The sequence below is a fragment of the Xenopus tropicalis genome, chromosome 10 (assembly GCF_000004195.4).
Source record: "Xenopus tropicalis strain Nigerian chromosome 10, UCB_Xtro_10.0, whole genome shotgun sequence".
In the NCBI taxonomy this organism is placed as follows: Eukaryota; Metazoa; Chordata; class Amphibia; order Anura; family Pipidae; genus Xenopus; species Xenopus tropicalis.
In genome coordinates this window covers 8,019,386-8,046,143 of record NC_030686.2, presented here as the reverse complement: position 1 = coordinate 8,046,143, position 26,758 = coordinate 8,019,386, and the positions used below count along the sequence as shown (strand labels likewise).

Sequence of the window (26,758 nt, the reverse complement as noted above, 5' to 3'; positions counted from 1 at the left end):
CTATAACTGACAGTCAGGTTTAGGAACTTCCAGTAACAGTTACTTACAAAATGGCATGTTTATATTTATATATATATATATATATTGAACTTACTGCAGGAGCCAAAAGGTTTTGCATCTCTTCATCATCAGTACAGATCCAGGCCTTCAAAGGATCTCCCCATCTTGGATTTTGTTAGGAGTGTCAGTGGCACTGCACATGCTCAGTGGGCTCTGGGCAGCTGTTGTGAAGCTGAGCTTAGGGGGCGTCGCAAATTATCAAGCTGAAATGATAATTCCAAGAAGCTGATGCTAATTATTAAATCCTGATGCTAATTGCACTGGTTTCTGAGCTGCCATGTACTAATAATCTCAATTAATTATTAATCAACATTATATTGTGCTATTTATATTCTATATATACAGTATATTGTGGGTCAGTCCCTAAACTCAGGTAAGTAGTGATGAGTGAAATGCGCCTACAATGTGACTTTTGACAGGTGCAACTTTTTTTTAAAGAAGCAGCAATTTGTTTGGTGCTATCTTGGGCTTAGTTCCCAGAATTCCTTGTGCTTATTTGCATACGTATGAGGTGGTCTCCTCAACCTTAATGATTTTTTTGTGGACTCAAACTCCTGGCTCTACCCAATCTGATCAGAAAACCCTGCACTGCACTGATGAGCCTAAGTAAGGTGAAGACGATCTGTAGTTGGGAATCTGATCAGCTTTAGCCTATAGGACAAAACCATGTAAAAGGGATTTTCTTGGGATTAGTTCCCAGAATTCCTTGTGTTTATTTGCCTACGTATGAGGCAGTCTCCTCAAACCTTTGATTTTTTTGTGGACCCAAACTCATGGCTCTCCCTAAGCTGATCAGAAAACCCTGCACTGATGATCCCTAGTAGGGTGAAGCTGGTCTGTAGTTGGGAATCTGATCAGTTTTAGCCAATAGGACAACCCCTTGTAAAAGGGATTTTCAAGGGATTGGTTCCCAGAATTCCTTGTGTTTTTTGCATACGTATGTGGTGGTCTCCTCAACCCTGTGCTATAGCCACCACCAGCTTGAGTAAGCCCCCACAATTGGCAGAAAAACAATCCAGACCTCTGAGGTCTATGACTTGTAGGACTTGTGCAAACACTTTACTATGGCCTTGCATCTCTGGAACTCTTACTGCATCTCTTTGTACCTGGGGGTATGGGGTGTATGTGTGCGTGTTGGGTTGGGAGATGATTTATGTTGAGAATAAACTTGACTTTCAGATGAAATATGTCCCCAGAGATATATATATATTGATTGTGCGCTTTTGGCTGCATAGTTGGAGTAGAAGACACGGGTAGGATTTATTACGCTTTACACTAGGTCAGCACTAACTTATTCCTGTTTCACAATGGTGTGACCTATGGAATACATTCATTTACCCTTTAAAGCTATAAACACTTCCACATAAAGCCCCACCTACACCATCAAGCCAATGAGCAGAGATCAGGATCAGCCCATATTAAATACCTACACACATTAGTGCCCTTCTTGTATGAAACATTTCACATTATGGCTTGGGCATATTACCTGGGCGCCTGGCCAATAGCAATGAGTAGCGATGAGCGAATCTGTCCCGTTTTTGCGAAACGGCAAAAAATTTGCAAAATGAGGAAGATGTTGATCGACAATTCTTTTGATTTGTGCCGCAGGAACTGGCCATTCCAAGTCCATTCCCATAGTAGGACAGTGCCATCATCTACCCACATACTGTATAAGCTGTTTGATCCCTAGACAGACACCCCATTGTATATAAGCTCTTATGGCAGAAGTTTTCAGACCTTCTGGGTTTAAGGTTGCCACCTTTACTAGAAAAAATGCCAACATTCCTAAAAATATCAGACAACCCTATCTGGGTTCCAGCCTCCACCACACCTAAAGGGGTGACCTGGTGCAAGGTGAAAATTTCCCTGCCCGTATCCACTACTTTCAGCCCCACAGGGTCCTAAACCCAATAGGGCTGTTCTGCCCCAATAAGGGGTAATTATATCTTAGTTGGGATCAAGTACAGGTACTGTTTTATTATTACAGAGAAAAGGGAATCATTTAACCATTAAATAAACCCAATAGGGCTGTTCTGCCCCCAATAAGGGGTAATTATATCTTAGTTGGGATCAAGTACAGGTACTGTTTTATTATTACAGAGAAAAGGGAATCATTTAACCATTAAATAAACCCAATAGGGCTGTTCTGCCCCCAATAAGGGGTAATTATATCTTAGTTGGGATCAAGTACAGGTACTGTTTTATTATTACAGAGAAAAGGGAATCATTTAACCATGAAATAAACCCAATAGGGCTGTTCTGCCCCAATAAGGGGTAATTATATCTTAGATGGGATCAAGTACAGGTACTGTTTTATTATTACAGAGAAAAGGGAATCATTTAACCATGAAATAAACCCAATAGGGCTGTTCTGCCCCCAATAAGGGGTAATTATATCTTAGTTGGGATCAAGTACAGGTACTGTTTTATTATTACAGAGAAAAGGGAATCATTTAACCATGAAATAAACCCAATAGGGCTGTTCTGCCCCCAATAAGGGGTAATTATATCTTAGTTGGGATCAAGTACAGGTACTGTTTTATTATTACAGAGAAAAGGGAATCATTTAACCATTAAATAAACCCAATAGGACTGTTCTGCCCCAATAAGGGGTAATTATATCTTAGTTGGGATCATTTTTTATTATGTGTGGTTTTTGAATTATTTAGCTTACCCTAGCAACCAAGCAGTGGGTTGAATGAGAGACTGGAATATGGATAGGGGAGGCTTGAATAGCAAGATAAGTAATAAAAAGTAACAATAACAATAAAACTGGAGCCTCACAGAGCAATAGTTTTTGGCTGCCGGGGTCAGTGACCCCCATTTGAAAGCTGGAAAATGGCAGAAGAGAAAGACAAATAATTCAAAAACTAAAGACAATACTTTAGAGTTAAAATCTTTTATTGCTTTATGAGAAACGTCTATAATAATTTCTTCTTTTCTTAGAATCTAAGGGAACATTCCTGTTCATTTGTGCCTTTATCTTTCATTGCCTTGGTTTTATTCAATTCTGGATGAAACAACCTTCCCATCTACCACCTCCTCGACAATGGTTTTCACCATTGTGGTTCTAGTGGTTGATGATTCTGGAATGGAACAAGTGAGTATATAAGTAAAGTCGAAGAGGTCTAAAACAAGTAGAATTTAAGGTAATATTTCATTATTTCCCTTAAATGCTCACATGACTTCCTGTAACCACAGGAAGTCATTGTTATTTCTGTATATATATATTTTATACACTTCTACTGTGTTTTATTACAGAGAAAAAGGAAATCAGTATTAAAATTCAGAATTATTTGATTAAAATGGAGTCTATGGGAGACGGGCTTTCCGTAATTCGGAGCTTTTTGGATAATGGGTTTCCGGATCAGGGATCCCATACCTATATTGAGTTCTACAAATGCTATGAGGGTTTGAAGTAGATGACCTTGGCATTTACTATACATAACCAGCCAGTTATAAAACCACATGGCTGAGGGCACCTGGGAAACTAAGCATATGTCTAGTTCTATATCAAAAATAAATATTAAAATAAATAAATAAAAACAATTATGGGCACCACTAAATCATATTACAAAAAGGCAAAAAAAGGTAAAGATTTCAGAGATCCCTGTAGGGCACGTTCAGACCCACATTTTTATGATCTTTGTGCTCCATTTTAATCTTACAGTAGAGCTTCGACAAGTGGTAGTTAGTTGTTTTGGAAATTATCGAACTGATTTCACATGGGATTAACAGTTGAAGGAGTTAAAATTAAATCAATTTGTCACACTGTTACCTGTTTTGGACTCCACGGAACTTGCCTTGGCCACGGTGGTCATCTGTCTGTAGAAACGAGACAAACATAATGCATTAATTTGGGGAAAAAATGTTTTTCTGTTTTTCAGGAGCAAGGGTTGCTGTTTAGTAGCGATGGGCCTGACGAAGGGGTACGCCCCTGGAACGTTGCTGCTATTTTTTGATTAAACACGGAGGGGCTAAGCCCCGCTTGCATTACACTCGTTGTGCCAGTCAACTATTTTTTGCTGGGTTGGGAGTGCCGACTCTCTGGGCTGTGCACCGAGTAAGAATTGTTGGAGGAGGTAAGGGTGCACTGGGTGAAATCTCTTTGTTGTATAGTAGAGGGGGGCGAAATGTTTCGCCAGGCATGGATTTGTGGCGAATTTCCGCATTTCGCCATTTGCGGATTGTTTTGCGAAATGGATGAAAAAATTTGTTGCGGAAAAATTTGCCACGCATCAAAAAATTGTCAAAAGAATAGTCGTAAGAGTCAAAAGAATAGTCGCGCATCAAATTAAATAGTCGTGGGTGTCAAAAAAATAGTTGCGCTTCAAAATAAATAGTCGCGGGCATCAAAAAAATAGTTGCGCTTCAAAATAAATAGTCGTGGGCGTCAAAAGAATAGTCACACGTCATAATAAATAGTCGCGGGCATCAAAAGAATAGTCGTGCGTCAAAAAAATTAGCCGCGGACGACAAAAGAATAGTCGCGGGCGTCAAAATAATAGTTGCGCTTCAAAATAAATGGTCGCGGGTGTCAAACGAATAGTTGCGCTTCAAAATAAATAGTCGCGGGCATCAAAAAAATAGTTGCGCTTCAAAATAAATGATTGCGGGCGTCAAAAGAATAGTCACACGTCATAATAAATAGTCGCGGGCGTCAAAAGAATAGTCGTGCGTCAAAAAAATTAGCCGCGGATGACAAAAGAATAGTCGCGGGCGTTAAAATAATAGTTGCACTTCAAAATAAATAGTCGCGGGCATCAAAAGAATAGTTGCGCTTCAAAATAAATAGTTGCGGGCATCAAAAGAATAGTCACACGTTAAAATATATAGTCGCGGGTGTCAAAATAATAGTCGCGCATCAAAAAAAATTAGTCACGGGCGACAGAAGTATAGTTGCATGTCAAAAGAATAGTCATGGGTGACAATTTTTTTTGACGCTCGACATTTTCACCGGTTCGCGAATTTTTCGCCATTTTTGGAGAAGTGAAACGGGGCAGATTCGCTCATCACTACTGTTTAGGGGTTGGTGTATCTCCCTGGGAGCAAGTGTAGTCTTTCCACACACTTATAATGCTGTTGTGCTGACTGGCAGCAGAAATGGTGCTTATGTGGAGTTATGGCTGACTGACTACGCTTTCCAAAATTCCCTTAATAATGAGAAGCACCGAGGTTAATCCTTGGGCAGGACTTGTCCCCCAAAAACCTGCAGTTCTGCATTTTTGGCTCACAGGTTGTGTTGGGTAAGAGAAAGACCTGAAAGACCAGGGTCCAGTTTTACAACAAATAGATATTTATATTATATAGATGCTCTTTTTGGTTTCAGTAAGGAAGGGTTTATGGGATTTACCTTAAACTGGGGTTCATTGAAACCTATGACTAAACTAACCCTTAGATGTTACCACCTAGAGCGGTTCTCCACCTGTGGGTTGGGACCCTTTCACAGGGGTCGCCTAAGACCATTGGAAAACATATATTTCCGATGGTCTTAGGAATCGGATAATGCACCTCTATGGTTGGGGGTCACCACAACATGAGGAACTGTATTAAAGGGTCGCGGCATTAGGAAGGTTGAGAACCACTGCTCTAGAGAAAAAAAATAAGCAACCTGTGGCCCTGGTTCCTCTTAAAATTACACAAAAAGTTATTTTCTGTATACTCTGTATGTGCTATGTGATGAGTGGGACCAGGTAAGGACTTGATTATACGCAAGAATGATAATTACATCTTTCAAAATGCCTGCTACAGAGGGCATGGCTTGGATAGAACATTGCCTGCAAGCCTCCAGATGTTGAGGAACCATCTCAAATTGAGCTTTCCGTAGAAGGACAGTAGAGAGGGTTCTTTTTTATATATATATATATATATATATATATGGATATAAAAAAAAGGATCTTTCAATGGACTCACCCCAGTTCCCCGTCCAGCAGGCGCCTGTATGTTTCAATCTCCATCTCCAGCCTGGTCTTAATGTCAAGGAGCTGCTTGTACTCCATGTTCTGATGTTCCATGTCGGACCTGATCTGCAGAAGCTGCTCCTCTAGGCTGCTGATAGTGTTCTGGATCTGTAGAAGTTGCGCTGAATAGAAGCCTTGTACTTCACTGAGGTTGCCTTCAACTGATTGTTTCTGGGGAGGATAGGGGGAAACATGGTTGTTTAGCGATTTGTTCTTAAATGACATGGACTTTATATAAATTTTCTTGAAATTTTAGGTTATGACTTACCATTGCCAGCTGGGATTGCAGCTCAATTTCCAAGCTCTGAAGTGACCGTTTCAGCTCGGTGATTTCGCTCTTGCTGGCCTGCACTTGTTCAACCCCAACTGAAATCTCTTTCTTCAGCTCACCGCTCTGTAATAATAAATAGATGCTTTTAGATCTAAAGGGAATCCACTGAAGCATTCTAGAACATAAACTCTCTCTCCATTATGTATACTCATTGCATCTCTACATACAGACCAGTATCTATATGAGGATACCATTTAGTGGATGATGGGACCCTGCTGTAATGTATAAGGCTACACACAAGGCCATAGTGCGCTCAAATCTACATTTCTAGACACATATAGTATCTACCTCCTGTTGTTTAAACTCCCACTTCTACCACCACTCGGGCATCAAGTGCTCCAGGGTTAGTCTTGCCATGCTGTGGCCATCATCATAACACATTATTGTTGCATTCTCATCACTGGTATGTGCAGGAAGACTATACTTGAATACCAGGACTTCATGTTGGTCTAAATTAATAAGAAACTAAAAATTCCATCTGTATTTCCTAGATATAGACTGATGCATACCTTCTGGTTGAACCACAACTCTGCATCCCTACGGTTCTTCTCAGCCAGTATTTCATAGTCAGCTCTCATGTTATTCAGAATGTTGGTCAGATCCACGCCTGGAGCCGCGTCCATCTCAACACTCACTTTGCCGGCGCTCTGGCTCTTTGCATGACTCATCTCCTATATAACAAAATCAAAACATACAATTTAATTGGGTTTTTGCTTAGCATTACACCTTAAGGAAAGGTAGCTTAGTATCATATAGCACTATGAAGGTTTCATTATTGAGAAATGTGCATGTATGTGTCCTGCCTGCTCACCTCCTCATGGTTCTTCTTCAGGTAGGCCAGCTCTTCAGTCAAGCTCTCGATCTGCATCTCCAGGTCACCTCTAGCCAGGGTCAGCTCATCCAGGACTCTACGCAGGCCAGCAATATCAGCCTCCACGCTCTGGCGAAGAGCCAGCTCATTCTCAAACCTTAAAGAAAAAAAAACATGAAACAATAATGGCCGGTTTGGTGGGTCAGCAGGTATTTGTATGTTTTCCCCAGGTACACTGATTTCCTCCCACATTGCAAAAGGATCCAGCAGCGCTCCAGGTAAAATCTACCCTTTCATAAAAATTATAGATTGTAAATTCCATTGGACAGAGAGATAATTTACCCTTTTCTACCAACAACTTCTTTGAAATGAAGGTTAGGGTTATATGGTTTACATGACAATAAATATTATATAGCTATAAACAATACCCCAGGCATACCTACAGTATGATAACTCCAAATTCAAAACACAATTTGGGACATACCCTTGATCAACTAGGCCATGACCATGTCCACCCCAATCCTGCTCTACTGGTGAAGACCACATCTGACTTCACAGATATTTCAAGATTCAATTGTTTACAACTTACTTAAGTCTGAAGTCGTCAGCAGCCAGTCTGGCATTGTCAACTTGCAGGGTCACTGTAGCGTTACCAACAGTTGCGGCACCAATCTAAAAAATAAGAATAAACTTTTTAGACTTTTTGTCTTCTGGAAGTACGAATTCTCTATATGTTTTGGTAGCCAATGATGAGCACAAAAAGGGATGGTTCACTTAGTTGAGAATTCTACATACACTTTAGTTAATATTTAAAGACCTACCTTGCTCCTCAGCTCATTGATGATCTCAAAATATTTGCTGTAATCTTTAGACCCAGCTCCAATGCCGGCATCCACTTTGCTATCATACCAGTCATGGATCTTCCCTTCCAGGGTGACATTGGAGGCTTCCAGTGCTTTTACTTTGTCCAGGTAGGAAGCAAGACGGTCGTTGAGGTTCTGCATGGCGTGCTTTTCATTTCCACCGAAGTTGCTTAAGTTGGAACTGTCTGCCGCCGCCATGGCAAAGTTACCCCCAGAGGATGAGAAGCCGGAGCCTGCACCGCTGCCAAAGCCTCCTCCAAAGCTGCTGCCTCCATAGCTGCTGCCTCCAAAGCCACCTTTGCCGGATGAGCTTGAATAGTATGAAGCAGAGCTGGACCTATAGGAAGTCATGATGGCTGTTTATTGGTAGATATTCTCCGACAAGTCAGCTAGGACAAAGCAGAGTGCAAAGATGCAACTTTCTCCTTCCAGACCACACATATATATACCCCTGCTGGGGTGGGTGGTCCTTTCCCCAACCTGACGGCCTCCAATAAGGAAAATTCCTTATTATTTTTTTTCTTTTTTTGGCCGGGTCACTGACCTAATGCCAGGTCACCATCCATCTTACTCTCAGTTATGTGGCCCCAGGGTGTTTGTTAAACACAAACTTGGTTACAAACTGGAAGGGGTGAATTCTTGGAAAACACCACTCTCACCTTGCTCCCAGCTCCTTTCCTCCAGATCTGCAGCTTATTTTTCTTCTTTGTGTCATAATTTACTATAATTTATTAAAAAAAAAAAAGACTAAATGATAGATAAGCCCCATGATTTTTTAATTTCTAATCCAAAACATATTTTCCTTGTTGCACAATAGAAAAAAAACCCCACAATATTTTCAACAATTTGTGTGTAAAGGCACGAGAGAACATATTAATTATCTTCAGCAATTTTCCTAATGTCACAGGGGCAGCGTTAGTTAACCCCGTGAGTTATGCAAGGGCAAACAGGTAAGGCCTGAATATCTAGTTAGGGGCCAGTACAGTATAAGCTACACTCATGTCATTATACCACTTATAGATATCATTCAATCAGCTAAATTGCTCTCTGTTATAATGGAGCTGTTACATTAACCAGAACAGTTCCCTATGTAAGATAAAACAAAATATCTGCTGAAATCACATAGGTTGACCCTAGTGTGTGAATGTGATAGGGACCTTAGATTGTAAGCTCACTGGTGCAGGGACTGATGGGAATGGGATAGGGCCCTTAGATTGTAAGCTCACTGGGGCAGGGACTGATGGGAATGTGATAGGGACCTTAGATTGTAAGCTCACTGGGGCAGGGACTGATGGGAATGTGATAGGGACCTTAGATTGTAAGCTCACTGGGGCAGGGACTGATGGGAATGTGATAGGGGCCTTAGATTGTAAGCTCACTGGGGCAGGGACTGATGGGAATGTGATAGGGGCCTTAGATTGTAAGCTCACTGGGGCAGGGACTAATGGGAATGTGATAGGGACCTTAGATTGTAAGCTCACTGGGGCAGGGACTGATGGGAATGGGATAGGGACCTTAGATTGTAAGCTCACTGGGGCAGGGACTGATGGGAATGTGATAGGGACCTTAGATTGTAAGCTCACTGGGGCAGGGACTGATGGGAATGTGATAGGGGCCTTAGATTGTAATCTCACTGGGGCAGGGACTGATTGGAATGTGATAGGGACCTTAGATTGTAAGCTCACTGGGGCAGGGACTGATGGGAATGTAATAGGGGCCTTAGATTGTAATCTCACTGGGGCAGGGACTGATGGGAATGTGATAGGGGCCTTAGATTGTAAGCTCACTGGGGCAGGGACTGATGGGAATGTGATAGAGGCCTTAGATTGTAAGCTCACTGGGGCAGGGACTGATGGGAATGTGATAGGGACCTTAGATTGCAAGCTCACTGGGGCAGGGACTGATGGGAATGGGATAGGGACCTTAGATTGTAAGCTCACTGGGGCAGGGACTGATGGGAATGTGATAGGGGCCTTAGATTGTAAGCTCACTGGGGCAGGGACTGATGGGAATGGGATAGGGGCCTTAGATTGTAAGCTCACTGGGGCAGGGACTGATGGGAATGTGATAGGGGCCTTAGATTGTAAGCTCACTGGGGCAGGGACTGATGGGAATGTGATAGGGGCCTTAGATTGTAAGCTCACTGGGGCAGGGACTGATGGGAATGTGATAGGGACCTTAGATTGTAAGCTCACTGGGGCAGGGACTGATGGGAATGTGATAGGGACCTTAGATTGTAAGCTCACTGGGGCAGGGACTGATGGGAATGGGATAGGGACCTTAGATTGTAAGCTCACTGGGGCAGGGGCTGATGGGAATGGGATAGGGACCTTAGATTGTAAGCTCACTGGGGCAGGGTCTGATGGGAATGTGATAGGGACCTTAGATTGTAAGCTCACTAGGGCAGGGACTGATGGGAATGGGATAGGGACCTTAGATTGTAAGCTCACTGGGGCAGGGACTGATGGGAATGGGATAGGAACCTTAGACTGTAAGCTCACTGGAGCAGGGACAGATGGGAATGGGATAGGGCCCTTAGATTGTAAGCTCAACTGGGGCAGGGACTGATGGGAATGTGATAGGGACCTTAGATTGTAAGCTCACTGGGGCAGGGACTGATGGGAATGTGATAGGGACCTTAGATTGTAAGCTCAACTGGGGCAGGGACTGATGGGAATGTGATAGGGACCTTAGATTGTAAGCTCAACTGGGGCAGGGACTGATGGGAATGTGATAGGGACCTTAGATTGTAAGCTCACTGGGGCAGGGACTGATGGGAATGTGATAGGGACCTTAGATTGTAAGCTCACTGGGGCAGGGACTGATGGGAATGTGATAGGGACCTTAGATTGTAAGCTCACTGGGGCACGGACTGATGGGAATGTGATAGGGGCCTTAGAATGTAATCTCACTGGGGCAGGGACTGATGGGAATGTGATAGGGGCCTTAGATTGTAATCTCACTGGGGCAGGGACTGATGGGAATGGGATAGGGGCCTTAGATTGTAAGCTCACTGGGGCAGGGACTGATGGGAATGTGATAGGGGCCTTAGATTGTAAGCTCACTGGGGCAGGGACTGATGGGAATGTGATAGGGACCTTAGATTGTAAGCTCACTGGGGCAGGGACTGATGGGAATGTGATAGGGACCTTAGATTGTAAGCTCACTGGGGCAGGGGACTGATGGGAATGTGATAGGGACCTTAGATTGTAATCTCACTGGGGCAGGGACTGATGGGAATGTGATAGGGGCCTTAGATTGTAATCTCACTGGGGCAGGGACTGATGGGAATGTGATAGGGGCCTTAGATTGTAATCTCACTGGGGCAGGGACTGATGGGAATGGGATAGGGCCTTAGATTGTAAGCTCACTGGGGCAGGGACTGATGGGAATGTGATAGGGACCTTAGATTGTAAGCTCAACTGGGGCAGGGACTGATGGGAATGTGATAGGGACCTTAGATTGTAAGCTCAACTGGGGCAGGGACTGATGGGAATGTGATAGGGACCTTAGATTGTAAGCTCACTGGGGCAGGGACTGATGGGAATGTGATAGGGACCTTAGATTGTAAGCTCACTGGGGCAGGGACTGATGGGAATGTGATAGGGACCTTAGATTGTAAGCTCACTGGGGCAGGGACTGATGGGAATGTGATAGGGACCTTAGATTGTAAGCTCACTGGGGCAGGGACTGATGGGAATGTGATAGGGGCCTTAGATTGTAATCTCACTGGGGCAGGGACTGATGGGAATGGGATAGGGGCCTTAGATTGTAAGCTCACTGGGGCAGGGACTGATGGGAATGTGATAGGGGCCTTAGATTGTAAGCTCACTGGGGCAGGGACTGATGGGAATGTGATAGGGACCTTAGATTGTAAGCTCACTGGGGCAGGGACTGATGGGAATGGGATAGGGACCTTAGATTGTAAGCTCACTGGGGCAGGGACTGATGGGAATGTGATAGGGACCTTAGATTGTAAGCTCACTGGGGCAGGGACTGATGGGAATGTGATAGGGACCTTAGATTGTAAGCTCACTGGGGCAGGGACTGATGGGAATGTGATAGGGGCCTTAGATTGTAATCTCACTGGGGCAGGGACTGATGGGAATGTGATAGGGGCCTTAGATTGTAATCTCACTGGGGCAGGGACTGATGGGAATGGGATAGGGGCCTTAGATTGTAAGCTCACTGGGGCAGGGACTGATGGGAATGTGATAGGGGCCTTAGATTGTAAGCTCACTGGGGCAGGGACTGATGGGAATGGGATAGGGACCTTAGATTGTAAGCTCACTGGGGCAGGGACTGATGGGAATGTGATAGGGGCCTTAGATTGTAAGCTCACTGGGGCAGGGACTGATGGGAATGTGATAGGGGCCTTAGATTGTAAGCTCACTGGGGCAGGGACTGATGGGAATGTGATAGGGACCTTAGATTGTAAGCTCACTGGGGCAGGGACTGATGGGAATGTTATAGGGGCCTTAGATTGTAAGCTCACTGGGGCAGGGACTGATGGGAATGTGATAGGGGCCTTAGATTGTAAGCTCACTGGGGCAGGGACTGATGGGAATGTGATAGGGACCTTAGATTGTAAGCTCACTGGGGCAGGGGCTGATGGGAACGTGATAGGGACCTTAGATTGTAAACTCACTGGGGCAGGGACTGATGGGAACGTGATAGGGACCTTAGATTGTAAGCTCACTGGGGCAGGGACTGATGGGAATGTGATAGGGACCTTAGATTGTAAACTCCACTGGGGCAGGGTCTGATGGGAATGTGATAGGGACCTTAGATTGTAAGCTCACTGGGGCAGGGACTGATGGGAATGTGATAGGGACCTTAGATTGTAAACTCCACTGGGGCAGGGTCTGATGGGAATGTGATAGGGACCTTAGATTGTAAGCTCACTGGGGCAGGGACTGATGGGAATGGGATAGGGACCTTAGATTGTAAGCTCACTGGGGCAGGGACTGATGGGAATGGGATAGGAACCTTAGACTGTAAGCTCACTGGAGCAGGGACAGATGGGAATGGGATAGGGACCTTAGATTGTAAGCTCAACTGGGGCAGGGACTGATGGGAATGTGATAGGGACCTTAGATTGTAAGCTCAACTGGGGCAGGGACTGATGGGAATGTGATAGGGACCTTAGATTGTAAGCTCACTGGGGCAGGGACTGATGGGAATGTGATAGGGACCTTAGATTGTAAGCTCACTGGGGCAGGGACTGATGGGAATGGGATAGGGACCTTAGATTGTAAGCTCACTGGGGCAGGGACTGATGGGAATGGGATAGGGACCTTAGATTGTAAGCTCACTGGGGCAGGACTGATGGGAATGGGATAGGAACCTTAGATTGTAAGCTCACTGGGCAGGACTATGGGAATGTGATAGGACCTTAGATTGTAAGCTCAACTGGGGCAGGGACTGATGGGAATGTGATAGGGACCTTAGATTGTAAGCTCAACTGGGGCAGGGACTGATGGGAATGTGATAGGGACCTTAGATTGTAAGCTCACTGGGGCAGGGACTGATGGGAATGTGATAGGGACCTTAGATTGTAAGCTCACTGGGCAGGGACTGATGGGAATGTGATAGGGACCTTAGATTGTAAGCTCACTGGGGGCAGGGACTGATGGGAATGTGATAGGGGCCTTAGATTGTAATCTCACTGGGGCAGGGACTGATGGGAATGTGATAGGGGCCTTAGATTGTAATCTCACTGGGGCAGGGACTGATGGGAATGGGATAGGGGCCTTAGATTGTAAGCTCACTGGGGCAGGGACTGATGGGAATGTGATAGGGGCCTTAGATTGTAAGCTCACTGGGGCAGGGACTGATGGGAATGTGATAGGACCTTAGATTGTAAGCTCACTGGGGCAGGGACTGATGGGAATGGGATAGGGACCTTAGATTGTAAGCTCACTGGGGCAGGGACTGATGGAATGTGATAGGGACCTTAGATTGTAAGCTCACTGGGGCAGGGACTGATGGGAATGTGATAGGGACCTTAGATTGTAAGCTCACTGGGGCAGGGACTGATGGGAATGTGATAGGGGCCTTAGATTGTAATCTCACTGGGGCAGGGACTGATGGGAATGTGATAGGGGCCTTAGATTGTAATCTCACTGGGGCAGGGACTGATGGGAATGGGATAGGGGCCTTAGATTGTAAGCTCACTGGGGCAGGGACTGATGGGAATGTGATAGGGGCCTTAGATTGTAAGCTCACTGGGGCAGGGACTGATGGGAATGGGATAGGGACCTTAGATTGTAAGCTCACTGGGGCAGGGACTGATGGGAATGTGATAGGGGCCTTAGATTGTAAGCTCACTGGGGCAGGGACTGATGGGAATGTGATAGGGGCCTTAGATTGTAAGCTCACTGGGGCAGGGACTGATGGGAATGTGATAGGGACCTTAGATTGTAAGCTCACTGGGGCAGGGACTGATGGGAATGTTATAGGGGCCTTAGATTGTAAGCTCACTGGGGCAGGGACTGATGGGAATGTGATAGGGGCCTTAGATTGTAAGCTCACTGGGGCAGGGACTGATGGGAATGTGATAGGGACCTTAGATTGTAAGCTCACTGGGGCAGGGGCTGATGGGAACGTGATAGGGACCTTAGATTGTAAACTCACTGGGGCAGGGACTGATGGGAACGTGATAGGGACCTTAGATTGTAAGCTCACTGGGGCAGGGACTGATGGGAATGTGATAGGGACCTTAGATTGTAAACTCCACTGGGGCAGGGTCTGATGGGAATGTGATAGGGACCTTAGATTGTAAGCTCACTGGGGCAGGGACTGATGGGAATGTGATAGGGACCTTAGATTGTAAACTCCACTGGGGCAGGGTCTGATGGGAATGTGATAGGGACCTTAGATTGTAAGCTCACTGGGGCAGGGACTGATGGGAATGGGATAGGGACCTTAGATTGTAAGCTCACTGGGGCAGGGACTGATGGGAATGGGATAGGAACCTTAGACTGTAAGCTCACTGGAGCAGGGACAGATGGGAATGGGATAGGGACCTTAGACTGTAAGCTCACTGGAGCAGGGACAGATGGGAATGGGATAGGAACCTTAGACTGTAAGCTCACTGGAGCAGGGACAGATGGGAATGGGATAGGGACCTTAGATTGTAAGCTCAACTGGGGCAGGGACTGATGGGAATGTGATAGGGACCTTAGATTGTAATCTCACTGGGGCAGGGACTGATGGGAATGTGATAGGGACCTTAGATTGTAAGCTCACTGGGGCAGGGACTGATGGGAATGTGATAGGGACCTTAGATTGTAAGCTCACTGGGGCAGGGACTGATGGGAATGTGATAGGGACCTTAGATTGTAAGCTCACTGGGGCAGGGACTGATGGGAATGTGATAGGGACCTTAGATTGTAAGCTCACTGGGGCAGGGACTGATGGGAATGTGATAGGGACCTTAGATTGTAATCTCACTGGGGCAGGGACTGATGGGAATGTGATAGGGACCTTAGATTGTAAGCTCACTGGGGCAGGGACTGATGGGAATGTGATAGGGACCTTAGATTGTAAGCTCACTGGGGCAGGGACTGATGGGAATGTGATAGGGACCTTAGATTGTAAGCTCACTGGGGCAGGGACTGATGGGAATGTTATAGGGGCCTTAGATTGTAAGCTCACTGGGGCAGGGACTGATGGGAATGTGATAGGGGCCTTAGATTGTAATCTCACTGGGGCAGGGACTGATGGGAATGTGATAGGGGCCTTAGATTGTAAGCTCACTGGGGCAGGGACTGATGGGAATGTGATAGGGACCTTAGATTGTAAGCTCACTGGGGCAGGGGCTGATGGGAATGTGATAGGGACCTTAGATTGTAAGCTCACTGGGGCAGGGACTGATGGGAATGTGATAGGGACATTAGATTGTAAGCCCACTGGGGCAGGGACTGATGGGAATGTGATAGGGACCTTAGATTGTAAGTTCACTGGGGCAGGGACTGATGGGAATGTGATAGGGACCATAGATTGTAAGCTCACTAGGGCAGGGACTGATGGGAATGTGATAGGGACCTTAGATTGTAAGCTCACTGGGGCAGGGACTGATATGAATTTGATAGGGGCCTTAGATTGTAAGCTCAACTGGGGCAGGGACTGATGGGAATGTGATAGGGGCCTTAGATTGTAAGCTCAACTGGGGCAGGGACAGATGGGAATGGGATAGGGACCTTAGACTGTAAGCTCACTGGAGCAGGGACAGATGGGAATGGGATAGGAACCTTAGACTGTAAGCTCACTGGAGCAGGGACAGATGGGAATGGGATAGGGACCTTAGATTGTAAGCTCAACTGGGGCAGGGACTGATGGGAATGTGATAGGGACCTTAGATTGTAATCTCACTGGGGCAGGGACTGATGGGAATGTGATAGGGACCTTAGATTGTAAGCTCACTGGGGCAGGGACTGATGGGAATGTGATAGGGACCTTAGATTGTAAGCTCACTGGGGCAGGGACTGATGGGAATGTGATAGGGACCTTAGATTGTAAGCTCACTGGGGCAGGACTGATGGGAATGTGATAGGGACCTTAGATTGTAAGCTCACTGGGGCAGGGACTGATGGGAATGGGATAGGGACCTTAGATTGTAATCTCACTGGGGCAGGGACTGATGGGAATGTGATAGGGACCTTAGATTGTAAGCTCACTGGGGCAGGGACTGATGGGAATGTGATAGGGACCTTAGATTGTAAGCTCACTGGGGCAGGGACTGATGGGAATGTGATAGGGACCTTAGATTGTAAGCTCACTGGGGCAGGGACTGATGGGAATGTTATAGGGGCCTTAGATTGTAAGCTCACTGGGGCAGGGACTGATGGGAATGTGATAGGGGCCTTAGATTGTAATCTCACTGGGGCAGGGACTGATGGGAATGTGATAGGGGCCTTAGATTGTAAGCTCACTGGGGCAGGGACTGATGGGAATGTGATAGGGACCTTAGATTGTAAGCTCACTGGGGCAAGGGGCTGATGGGAATGTGATAGGGACCTTAGATTGTAAGCTCACTGGGGCAGGGACTGATGGGAATGTGATAGGGACATTAGATTGTAAGCCCACTGGGGCAGGGACTTGATGGGAATGTGATAGGGACCTTATATTGTAAGCTCACTGGGGCAGGGACTGATGGGAATGTGATAGGGACCATAGATTGTAAGCTCACTGGGGCAGGGACTGATGGGAATGTGATAGGGACCTTAGATTGTAAGCTCACTGGGGCAGGGACTGATATGAATTTGATAGGGGCCTTAGATTGTAAGCTCAACTGGGGCAGGGACTGATGGGAATGTGATAGGGGCCTTAGATTGTAAGCTCAACTGGGGCAGGGACTGATGGGAATGTGATAGGGACCTTAGATTGTAATCTCACTGGGGCAGGGACTGATGGGAATGTGATAGGGACCTTAGATTGTAAGCTCACTGGGGCAGGGACTGATGGGAATGTGATAGGGGACCTTAGATTGTAAGCTCACTGGGGCAGGGACTGATGGGAATGTGATAGGGACCTTAGATTGTAAGCTCACTGGGGCAGGGACTGATGGGAATGTGATAGGGACCTTAGATTGTAAGCTCACTGGGGCAGGGACTGATGGGAATGTGATAGGGGCCTTAGATTGTAATCTCACTGGGGCAGGGACTGATGGGAATGTGATAGGGGCCTTAGATTGTAATCTCACTGGGGCAGGGACTGATGGGAATGTGATAGGGCCTTAGATTGTAAGCTCACTGGGGCAGGGACTGATGGGAATGGGATAGGGACCTTAGATTGTAAGCTCACTGGGGCAGGGACTGATGGGAATGGGATAGGGGCCTTAGATTGTAAGCTCACTGGGGCAGGGACTGATGGGAATGTGATAGGGGCCTTAGATTGTAAGCTCACTGGGGCAGGGACTGATGGGAATGTGATAGGAACCTTAGATTGTAAGCTCACTGGGGCAGGGACCATGGTTTTGCCCTGCTGCACTATTAGTGCAAGTGAGCCCTGTACTTACACCTTCCATTGGCCAAGTATAAAGTGCAAGCTTCTCTTTACATGTTGTGCCCACATGATTTTTTTAGTGGGAGGAAGGAATAAAGTGAGCACAGATAGAGGCTGTTTAGGACAAATGCCCATTCCATGCCAGGGGGACACCAATAATGAGGTTGATGGGAGTAGCAAATGGGCACAAGAACTGCTCGTTCCAAATTTAAAGGGGGTATTTTTGGTAAGTAGTGATGAGTTTATCTATCTTGAAAAATTCAAGAAGAAAAATTAGAGAAGCGCATTGAAGTCAATAGGTTTCCTCCTCAAGGAATGAGGACATTCCTCTGTAGGCTCAGATCTAGGCTCTGGGGACTTTGTCAAGTAGATATTTACGGGACACACTCAGTCTCATTTCCCAGTGCTGGGCAAATCTGCTCCTGAGTTATAACCCATAGCAACCAATCAGTGCTTAGCTTTGTTCCGCAATCTGCAGATAGGACAATAAAGGCAAAACATTGATTGGTTGCCCTGGGTTACTGCACTAGTGCCATTTTGCCCAGTGTTGGTAAAGGAACCCCACTCATAGACAAGGCTAAGTGATGCCAATATTTCTCTGTGGTGCCTCCTTAGGGTTTCATATATTTCACTAAAAAAAAATCTAGATTAAAAAGAAGCAAAACTGAAGCTTTTGAAGTCTGCTCCATTATAATGTTTTTAGCCTGAATATGGGTTTGTGAAGCCAATAATGTTTTAGGGTTCCACATTTGGAATGGGCGTTAGAACCTTCAGGGATATCACTGCTCTGGGACATTGTGGGCACATCGGCTTCAGAACTCACCATGTTGGCTGCCAGCATCCTTCCAAGGCCAAGCACCGGCCTGGGAGTTGTATTTGTACATTATATATATATATATATTTATATTATATATATAAATGACCACAACTGCAATTACTAAAAATGTGTTAAAGAGCCCCACACAGCAGAGAAACCCCTAATATAATAATGTAATAATCTGGTTTGGAACAGTTCCCTAAGCCCCGCCCCTGTTCCCTAAGCCCTGCCCCCTGTCCCCCTGCTGATCTGGCTGACTACTTTGTGACTCAAATAAACTGTAACAGTAGCGCCTGTCCCTCAGCCTGCCTCCTCCCAATCCCACAATTCCCTGCTGCACACGTGATGCCAATAAGGAAAGGAACATCCCAGTGCAATGCATTGTGGGTTATGTAGTTCCTGCATGCTGTCTGTAAGCTGGGGACAAGTTGTTACAATGTGTAACATCAGTGTTTTAGTCCCTCCTCCCCTGCCAGGATTACAAATGATGCAGAAAGAGAAGAACAGTTTTGCTGCTGGATTTCAGCATATAAAAATGGTATTTATTCATTTGTATATAAGGGGTTTCTGCATTGTGTGGGGCTTCTCACCTTTAATGATATATGTACTATAGATGATCAAATCCCCAATACATTTAAGAAACAGGAAAGTTTTTAATTCATTGCAATATGCTTGTATTAACTTCGGAGAGACCCAGCCTCTTTGGTTTCTGCTCTTTTTATACCCCAGTCACTTTGTTGCCCCTATCCCAACTTTTCTAGAGCGGGGTTGGTGCCTTCAAATTCAAAATGATCAGACATTTTTGAAAAAACAATCCACTTTTTACCTCCTTATTTCTATCTCTTTCTCTTACCCTCCCTTGCCCAGGTTTCCCTACATCCCCTGTAACCACTCTGGCCCAGACTGCAGAGTCTATCATATTACTCACATTAAAGACAACCCAAAATATATTTAATTTTTTGCCTAAGAAAACACAATTCTAAGCAACTTTGCAATTTACATTCATTACAAATTTGGGATGGTTCTTGACTTATTTGTATTGTTTCAGCAGGATTCGGATATGTATTGATCCAAATCAAAGTAACATAGTAAGTTAGATTGAAAAAGAAACATACGTCCATCAAGTTCAACCATAATGCTGATTGTTGATCCAGAGGAAGGTAAAACCCCATCTGAAGCCTCTCTAATTTGCCGCAGAGGGGAAAAAATTCCTTCCTGACTCCAAGGGGTAAATTTATCATACTGTGTAAAAAGTGGAGTGAAGCAGTACCGGTGATGTTGCCCAGAGCAACCAATCAGCAATTAGGTTTCAACCAAAAGCAAAGCATCTGATTGGCTGCTATGAGCAACATCACCAGTAATGTTTTACTCCACATGATAAATATACCCCCAAAATGGCAATCGGGCCAGTCCCTGGGGCAACTTGTACTGACAGTTATCTCCTATAACCCTATCCAGCGTCGGACTGGGCTGCCAGGGACACCGGGGAAAATCCCGGTGGGCCCCAGTCCTAGCGGGGGAGGATGTCGGGTGGGGGACCCTGCGGGGATTAGGGGGGGCCCTGCAGAGGGGGGAGGGGAGTTAGGGGATGCGGCCGGCGGAGGCACCTGCAGGGCCCCTGCAACCCCCAGCCCAACCCTGACCCTATCTTTCATGAAGGATTCGGGGTTCAGCTGGATCCTAAAATAATGGATTCTGTGCATCCCTATTTATCTGCAGACCCATGTCTTCTAAGAGACCAAACTGCAAAATTAGTTGGACTTTTTTTCAGGTTAATGAGTTATTTAGTCACTGTCAGGGGTGGGATTGTGGGAACCCTGGAACAAGAGTGGATGATAACGAAGATCCCAACCTAAGGGAGTTGAAGTCACATTCTCTCAATCTGATGAAGAGCTTACCCAGTGCAACTCAATTCTACCCCTAAACGGAGATGTTTTTTGCTCAACACATTCAATGAACAGACAATACTATAGAGTTAAAGATCTTTTATTGCTTTATGAGACATTTCCATAATCATTTCTTCTTTCTTACGCAGGTCTTCTCTCTTGTTTCAGGGGAAATTTCTGTTCATTTGTTCCTTTATCTTTCCCGACTGCCCTTGGATTTATGACACTGTTGAAGAAACGACCTTCCCATCTACCACCTCTTCGACAATGGTTTTTACTGTTCTGGTTCTGGTTGTTGTTGTTGATGATGATTCTGGAATGAAACAAGTGAGTGGATAAGTTCAAAAGGCAGAAAAGAAGTAGAAGACTATATTGTATTATGAAACTGTTCTACCTATTGTATTGTTATTTCTGTTTTCTATACATTTCTGCTAGGTTTCATATTTTTGGAGGCTAACATTATACAGGTATAGGACCTGTTATCCAGAATGCTCAGGACCAAGGATATTCCGGATAAGAGGTCTTTCCATAATTTGGATCTCCATACCTTAAGTCTACTAAAAAAATCCAAAATAAACCATGAAATAAACCCAATAGGGCTGTTCTGCCCCCAATAAGGGGTAATTATATCTTAGTTGGGATCAAGTACAGGTACTGTTTTATTATTACAGAGAAAGGGGAATCATTTAACCATGAAATAAACCCAATAGGGCTGTTCTGCCCCCAATAAGGGGTAATTATATCTTAGTTGGGATCAAGTACAGGTACTGTTTTATTATTACAGAGAAAAGGGAATCATTTAACCATTAAATAAACCCAATAGGGCTGTTCTGCCCCAATAAGGGGTAATTATATCTTAGTTGGGATCAAGTACAGTACTGTTTTATTATTACAGAGAAAGGGGAATCATTAAACCATGAAATAAACCCAATAGGGCTGTTCTGCCCCCAATAAGGGGTAATTATATCTTAGTTGGGATCAAGTACAGGTACTGTTTTATTATTACAGAGAAAAGGGAATCATTTAACCATGAAATAAACCCAATAGGACTGTTCTGCCCCCAATAAGGGGTAATTATATCTTAGTTGGGATCAAGTACAGGTACTGTTTTATTATTACAGAGAAAAGGGAATCATTTAACCATGAAATAAACCCAATAGGGCTGTTCTGCCCCCAATAAGGGGTAATTATATCTTAGTTGGGATCAAGTACAGGTACTGTTTTATTATTACAGAGAAAAAGCAAGTCAGTTTTAAAATTCTGAATTATTTTATTAAAATGGAGTCTATGGGAGACAGGCTTTCCGTAATTCAGAGCTTTCCAGATAATGGGTTTCCGGATAAGGGAACCCATACCTGTATAATATATAGGTATAGTTTGACTGTACCAATGAGGTTCCCATGCCTATTGGGCTTCCATAATTCTATGAGTTTTGATCCTTTCTAGGCTAATTTCCTCCACAGAGGAGCTTCTACTGGTCATGGAGCCACAAGTGGCAGTTACTGTAGGAGGTTGTTTGTACATTTATAATGGAGTGCCTTTCCATCTTACTGATTTAACATGGATTAACAGTCCTTTAGATATTTATACAGGAAGAAATAAAGTTGTCACACTCTTACCTGAGCTGGACTCCAGGGAACTTGCCTTTGACACTGTGGTCATCTGTCTGTAGAAACAAGACAAATAAAAATATTTAACAAAAAACTTATAAATGGGGCAAAATGTTCTCCTGTTTTTTGGAAAAATAGTTTTCTTTTACAAAAGTGTTACTGTTTATCTCCCTTGGAGGAGGTACAGTCAGGTCTTGTAGGGTTGCCACCTTTGCCCACCGCTAGGCAGGGGGACGGTGGGTGGGGCTATGATGTGTCGATAGGTGTTTGGCTGATCGCCGTGTCAATCAGCCCAGTTTCACAACAAAAAGATATTGATGAGCTTTTTGTTTTTATAGGCTTATAGTGTCAGTAAGGAAGGGTTTGTGGGATGGGTATTCATTAGGACCTAGGGCCACTGGGAGATAGGTCTTGGATAGAACATTGCCTGCACGCCTCCAGATGCTGAAGAACCACCTCAAACTAAAACTTGTCATGGAAGGACAGGACTTGTCTACTGTGTAGTAATTACACCATGGGTTTCTGTGCTTATTAAAGTTGTCTGCATATATATATGGATATAACAAAGTGATCTTTCAATGGACTCACCCCAGTTCCCCATCCAGCAGGCGCCTGTATGTTTCAATCTCCATCTCCAGCCTGGTCTTAATGTCAAGGAGCTGCTTGTACTCCATGTTCTGATGTTCCATGTCGGACCTGATCTGCAGAAGCTGTTCCTCTAGGCTGCTGATAGTGTTCTGAATCTGCAGAAGTTGCGCTGAATAGAAGCCTTGTAATTCATTGAGGTTGCCTTCAACTGATTGTTTCTGGGGAGGATAGGGGGAAAACATGGTTGTTTAGTGATTTGTTCTTAAATGACACGGCCGGTATATATACATTTTCTTGAAAGGTTAGGTTATGACTTACCATTGCCAGCTGGGATTGCAGCTCAATTTCCAAGCTCTGAAGTGACCGTTTCAGCTCAGTGATTTCGCTCTTGCTGGCCTGAACTTGTTCAACCCCAACTGAAATCTCTTTCTTCAGCTCACCGCTCTGCAATAATAAATAGATGCTTTTAGATCTAAAGGGAATCCACTGAAGCATTCTAGAACATAAACTCTCTCTCCATTATGTATACTCATTGCATCTCTACATACAGACTTCTCTATATAAAGATTCCACATTTCTAGACACATATTATCCCAAATTGACCTCCTATGTAAGCATTGCTGTTGTTTAAACTCCCACTTCTACTATCAGTCCTGCATCAAGTGCTCCAAGGTTAGTCTTGCCATGCTTTGGCCTTTATCATAACACATTATTGTTGTATTCTCATCACTAGTATGTGCAAGAAGACTATACTTGAATACTAGGTTCATGTTAGTCTAAATTGCCAAGAGACTACAAGAGCCTGGCCTCTCTAGAGATAGACTGATGCGTGCAGAAAGGCTACAAATACATGATAAAAGAATGAAGGTCTCACATTGTAATTGCTTGATTTATAATAACAAAAGGGTACCTTCTGGGTGAACCACAACTCTGCATCCCTGCGGTTCTTCTCAGCCAGTATTTCATAGTCAGCTCTCATGTTATTCAGAATGTTGGTCAGATCCACGCCTGGAGCCGCGTCCATCTCAACACTCACTTTTCCGGCGCTCTGGCTCTTGGCATGCATCATCTCCTGTACAACAAAATCGAAGTATAAGTTAGCATTACACCTTAAGGAGAGGTTTAGTATCATATAGCGCTATGAAGGTTTCATTATTGGGAAATGTGCATGTATGTGTCCTGCCATCTCACCTCCTCATGGTTCTTCTTCAGGTAGGCCAGCTCTTCAGTCAAGCTCTCAATCTGCATCTCCAGGTCACCTCTAGCCAGGGTCAGCTCATCCAGGACTCTACGCAGGCCAGCGATATCAGCCTCCACGCTCTGGCGAAGAGCCAGCTCATTCTCAAACCTAGAAGAAAAAAAATAATAATTATGAAACAATAATGGCTGGTTTGGGGTTTCAATGTGATAGGGACCTTAGATTGTAAGCTCACTGGGGCAGGGACTGATGGGAATGTGATAGGGACCTTAGATTGTAAGCTCCACTGGGGCAGGGACTGATGGGAATGTGATCGGGACCTTAGATTGTAAGCTCCACTGGGGCAGGGATTGATGGGAATGGGATAGGGACCTTAGATTGTAAGCTCACTGGGGCAGGGACTGATGGGAATGGGATAGGGACCTTAGATTGTAAGCTCACTGGGGCAGGGATTGATGGGAATGGGATAGGGACCTTAGATTGTAAGCTCACTGGGGCAGGGACTGATGGGAATGTGATCGGGACCTTAGATTGTAAGCTCACTGGGGCAGGGATTGATGGGAATGTGATAGGGACCTTAGATTGTAAGCTCACTGGGGCAGGGACTGATGGGAATGGGATAGGGACCTTAGATTGTAAGCTCCACTGGGGCAGGGACTGATGGGAATGTGATAGGGACCTTAGATTGGGGCAGTAGGCATTATGCGTGGCTGTTTTGTGGTTTCAATGTGATAGGGACCTTAGATTGTAAGCTCACTGGGGCAGGGACTGATGGGAATGTGATAGGGACCTTAGATTGTAAGCTCCACTGGGGCAGGGACTGATGGGAATGTGATCGGGACCTTAGATTGTAAGCTCACTGGGGCAGGGACTGATGGGAATGTGATCGGGACCTTAGATTGTAAGCTCACTGGGGCAGGGACTGATGGGAATGTGATAGGGACCTTAGATTGGGGCAGTAGGCATTATGCGTGGCTGTTTTGTGGTTTCTTCCAGTTACACCAGTTTGTTCCCACACTACAAAAGCTCAAATCAGGGTAATTGGCTCCTGATAAGATGTTATAGGAACTTTATATTGTAAATTCCACTGGAGCTGGAAAGAACTAATGACTGGGGCTACAAAAAGGATGAGAATAATGTTACAGATAATTAGTAGCAGCTACTCCTAAATGCATGTTAGGGTTATATGGGTTATATGACCGTTATTTAGGTATAAACAACACCCCTATGAATAGCCGAGGATTTACAATTCAAAGAACAATGGAGGACCTTTTTGGCCACGCCCTCACCCTGCTCTACTTGGAGAAACCACACCCGAGTTTTGCTGATATTTTATTATTAAATTGTTTTGAACTTACTTAAGTCTGAAGTCGTCAGCAGCCAGTCTGGCGTTGTCGATTTGCAGGGTCACTGTAGCGTTATCAACAGTTGCACCGTGGATCTAGAAAACATTAAGAAGAAGATTTTAGACTTTTTTTGCTCCCAATGTGCATTCTGTATATCTGTTGGTACATAGGGCTATATCCCCACCCATGCCTTGGGCAGGCAACGGTTTAGACTATGGGCGTGTCTAAATAACTAAGTGGGACGGACAACTTGCCAGTATCACACAGACATCAATAGTTTCTCTTAGTTAATGTAACTGAGGCTATTAATTCAATTAAGGCCTGATTTTCAACAAACATTTACAACCGTTATTGTCCATTTATCAATACAGTGACATGTTGAAACGTGTGTAAATTAGTTGATATAAATGGATAAAACCAAAACTCTCCGGCCATAAATTAAGAATCTAAAATGAATGAAATATTCTGTTCAAACCTAAATATATTGGGAAGATGGCGTAGTTAAGGTTTCAAAAAGATTAAAAAAAGACCTACCTTGCCCCTCAGCTCACTGATGATCTCAAAATATTTGCTGTAGTCTTTAGACCCAGCTCCAAGGCCGGTGCCTGTTTGCTTCTCGTGCCAAGTGCGGATCTTCCCTTCCAGGTCGGCATTGGAGGCTTCCAGGGCTCTGACCTTCTCCAGGTAGGAAGCAAGGCGGTCATTGAGGTTCTGCATGGCGTGCTTTTCATTTCCACCGAAGTTGCTTAAGCTGGAGCTGGCTGCCGCCGCCATGGCAAAGTTACCCCCAGAGGATGAGAAGCCAGAGCCTGCACCGCTGCCAAAGCCTCCTCCAAAGCCGCTGCCTGCCAAGCTGCTGCCTCCATAGCTGCTGCCTCCAAAGCCACCTTTGCCGGATGAGCTTGAATAGTATGAAGCAGAGCTGGACCTATAGGAAGTCATGATGGCTGTTTATTGGTAGATATTCTCCGACAAGTCAGCTAGGACAAAGCAGAGAGCAAGGATGCAACTTTCTGCTTCCAGACCACGCATATATATACCCCTGCTGGGGTGGGTGGTCCTTTCCCCAACCTGACGGCCTCCAATAAGGAAAATTCTTTTCTTTTTGTCCAGGTCACCAAGCTGATCCAATGCAATTATCCATCTCTCTCAGTTATGTGGCCCCAGGGTGTTTGTTAACTTGGTTACAAACTGGGAGGGGTAAATTCTTGCAGCCCCACTCTCACCTTGCCCCAGGCTTCCTTCTACCAGCTTTTTTTTTTTTCTTCTTCTTCTTTCCG

At 44.9% G+C, this 26,758-nt stretch overlaps 2 protein-coding genes across 2 annotated transcripts; both read right to left on the bottom strand.

The window, feature by feature from the left end:
• Nucleotides 1-2,943: 2,943 nt before the first annotated feature.
• On the bottom strand, nucleotides 2,944-8,430 carry krt12.4 (Keratin 12, gene 4). The gene is given in 8 exon segments (NM_001126584.1): nucleotides 2,944-3,146; nucleotides 3,839-3,885; nucleotides 5,974-6,191; nucleotides 6,289-6,414; nucleotides 6,861-7,022; nucleotides 7,163-7,319; nucleotides 7,752-7,834; nucleotides 7,984-8,430. Coding segments are annotated over 8 exon segments (1,272 nt in total). The 5' UTR covers nucleotides 8,377-8,430; the 3' UTR covers nucleotides 2,944-3,060.
• A 12,390-nt stretch (nucleotides 8,431-20,820) lies between these two features.
• On the bottom strand, nucleotides 20,821-26,432 carry krt12.3 (keratin 12, gene 3). Its single transcript, NM_001016659.2, has 8 exons — nucleotides 26,013-26,432; nucleotides 25,491-25,573; nucleotides 24,126-24,282; nucleotides 23,845-24,006; nucleotides 23,253-23,378; nucleotides 22,935-23,152; nucleotides 22,356-22,402; nucleotides 20,821-21,049 (listed from the first exon to the last, which is right to left on the bottom strand). The coding sequence occupies exons 1-8, from the start codon at nucleotides 26,418-26,420 to the stop codon at nucleotides 20,955-20,957; spliced, it is 1,296 nt and encodes a 431-aa protein (NP_001016659.1). The 5' UTR covers nucleotides 26,421-26,432; the 3' UTR covers nucleotides 20,821-20,954.
• Between the last annotated feature and the right edge of the window lie 326 nt (nucleotides 26,433-26,758).

Coding starts and splice junctions, on each gene's coding strand:
- krt12.3 (NM_001016659.2), bottom strand. CDS start 26,420: ATGACTTCCTATAGGTCCAGCTCTGCTTCATACTATTCAAGCTCATCC. Junction 24,283..25,490: donor GCTGACGACTTCAGACTTAA/GTAAGTTCAAAA, acceptor TTTTTCTTCTAG/GTTTGAGAATGAGCTGGCTC. Junction 24,007..24,125: donor TGAAGAAGAACCATGAGGAG/GTGAGATGGCAG, acceptor TTTGTTGTACAG/GAGATGATGCATGCCAAGAG.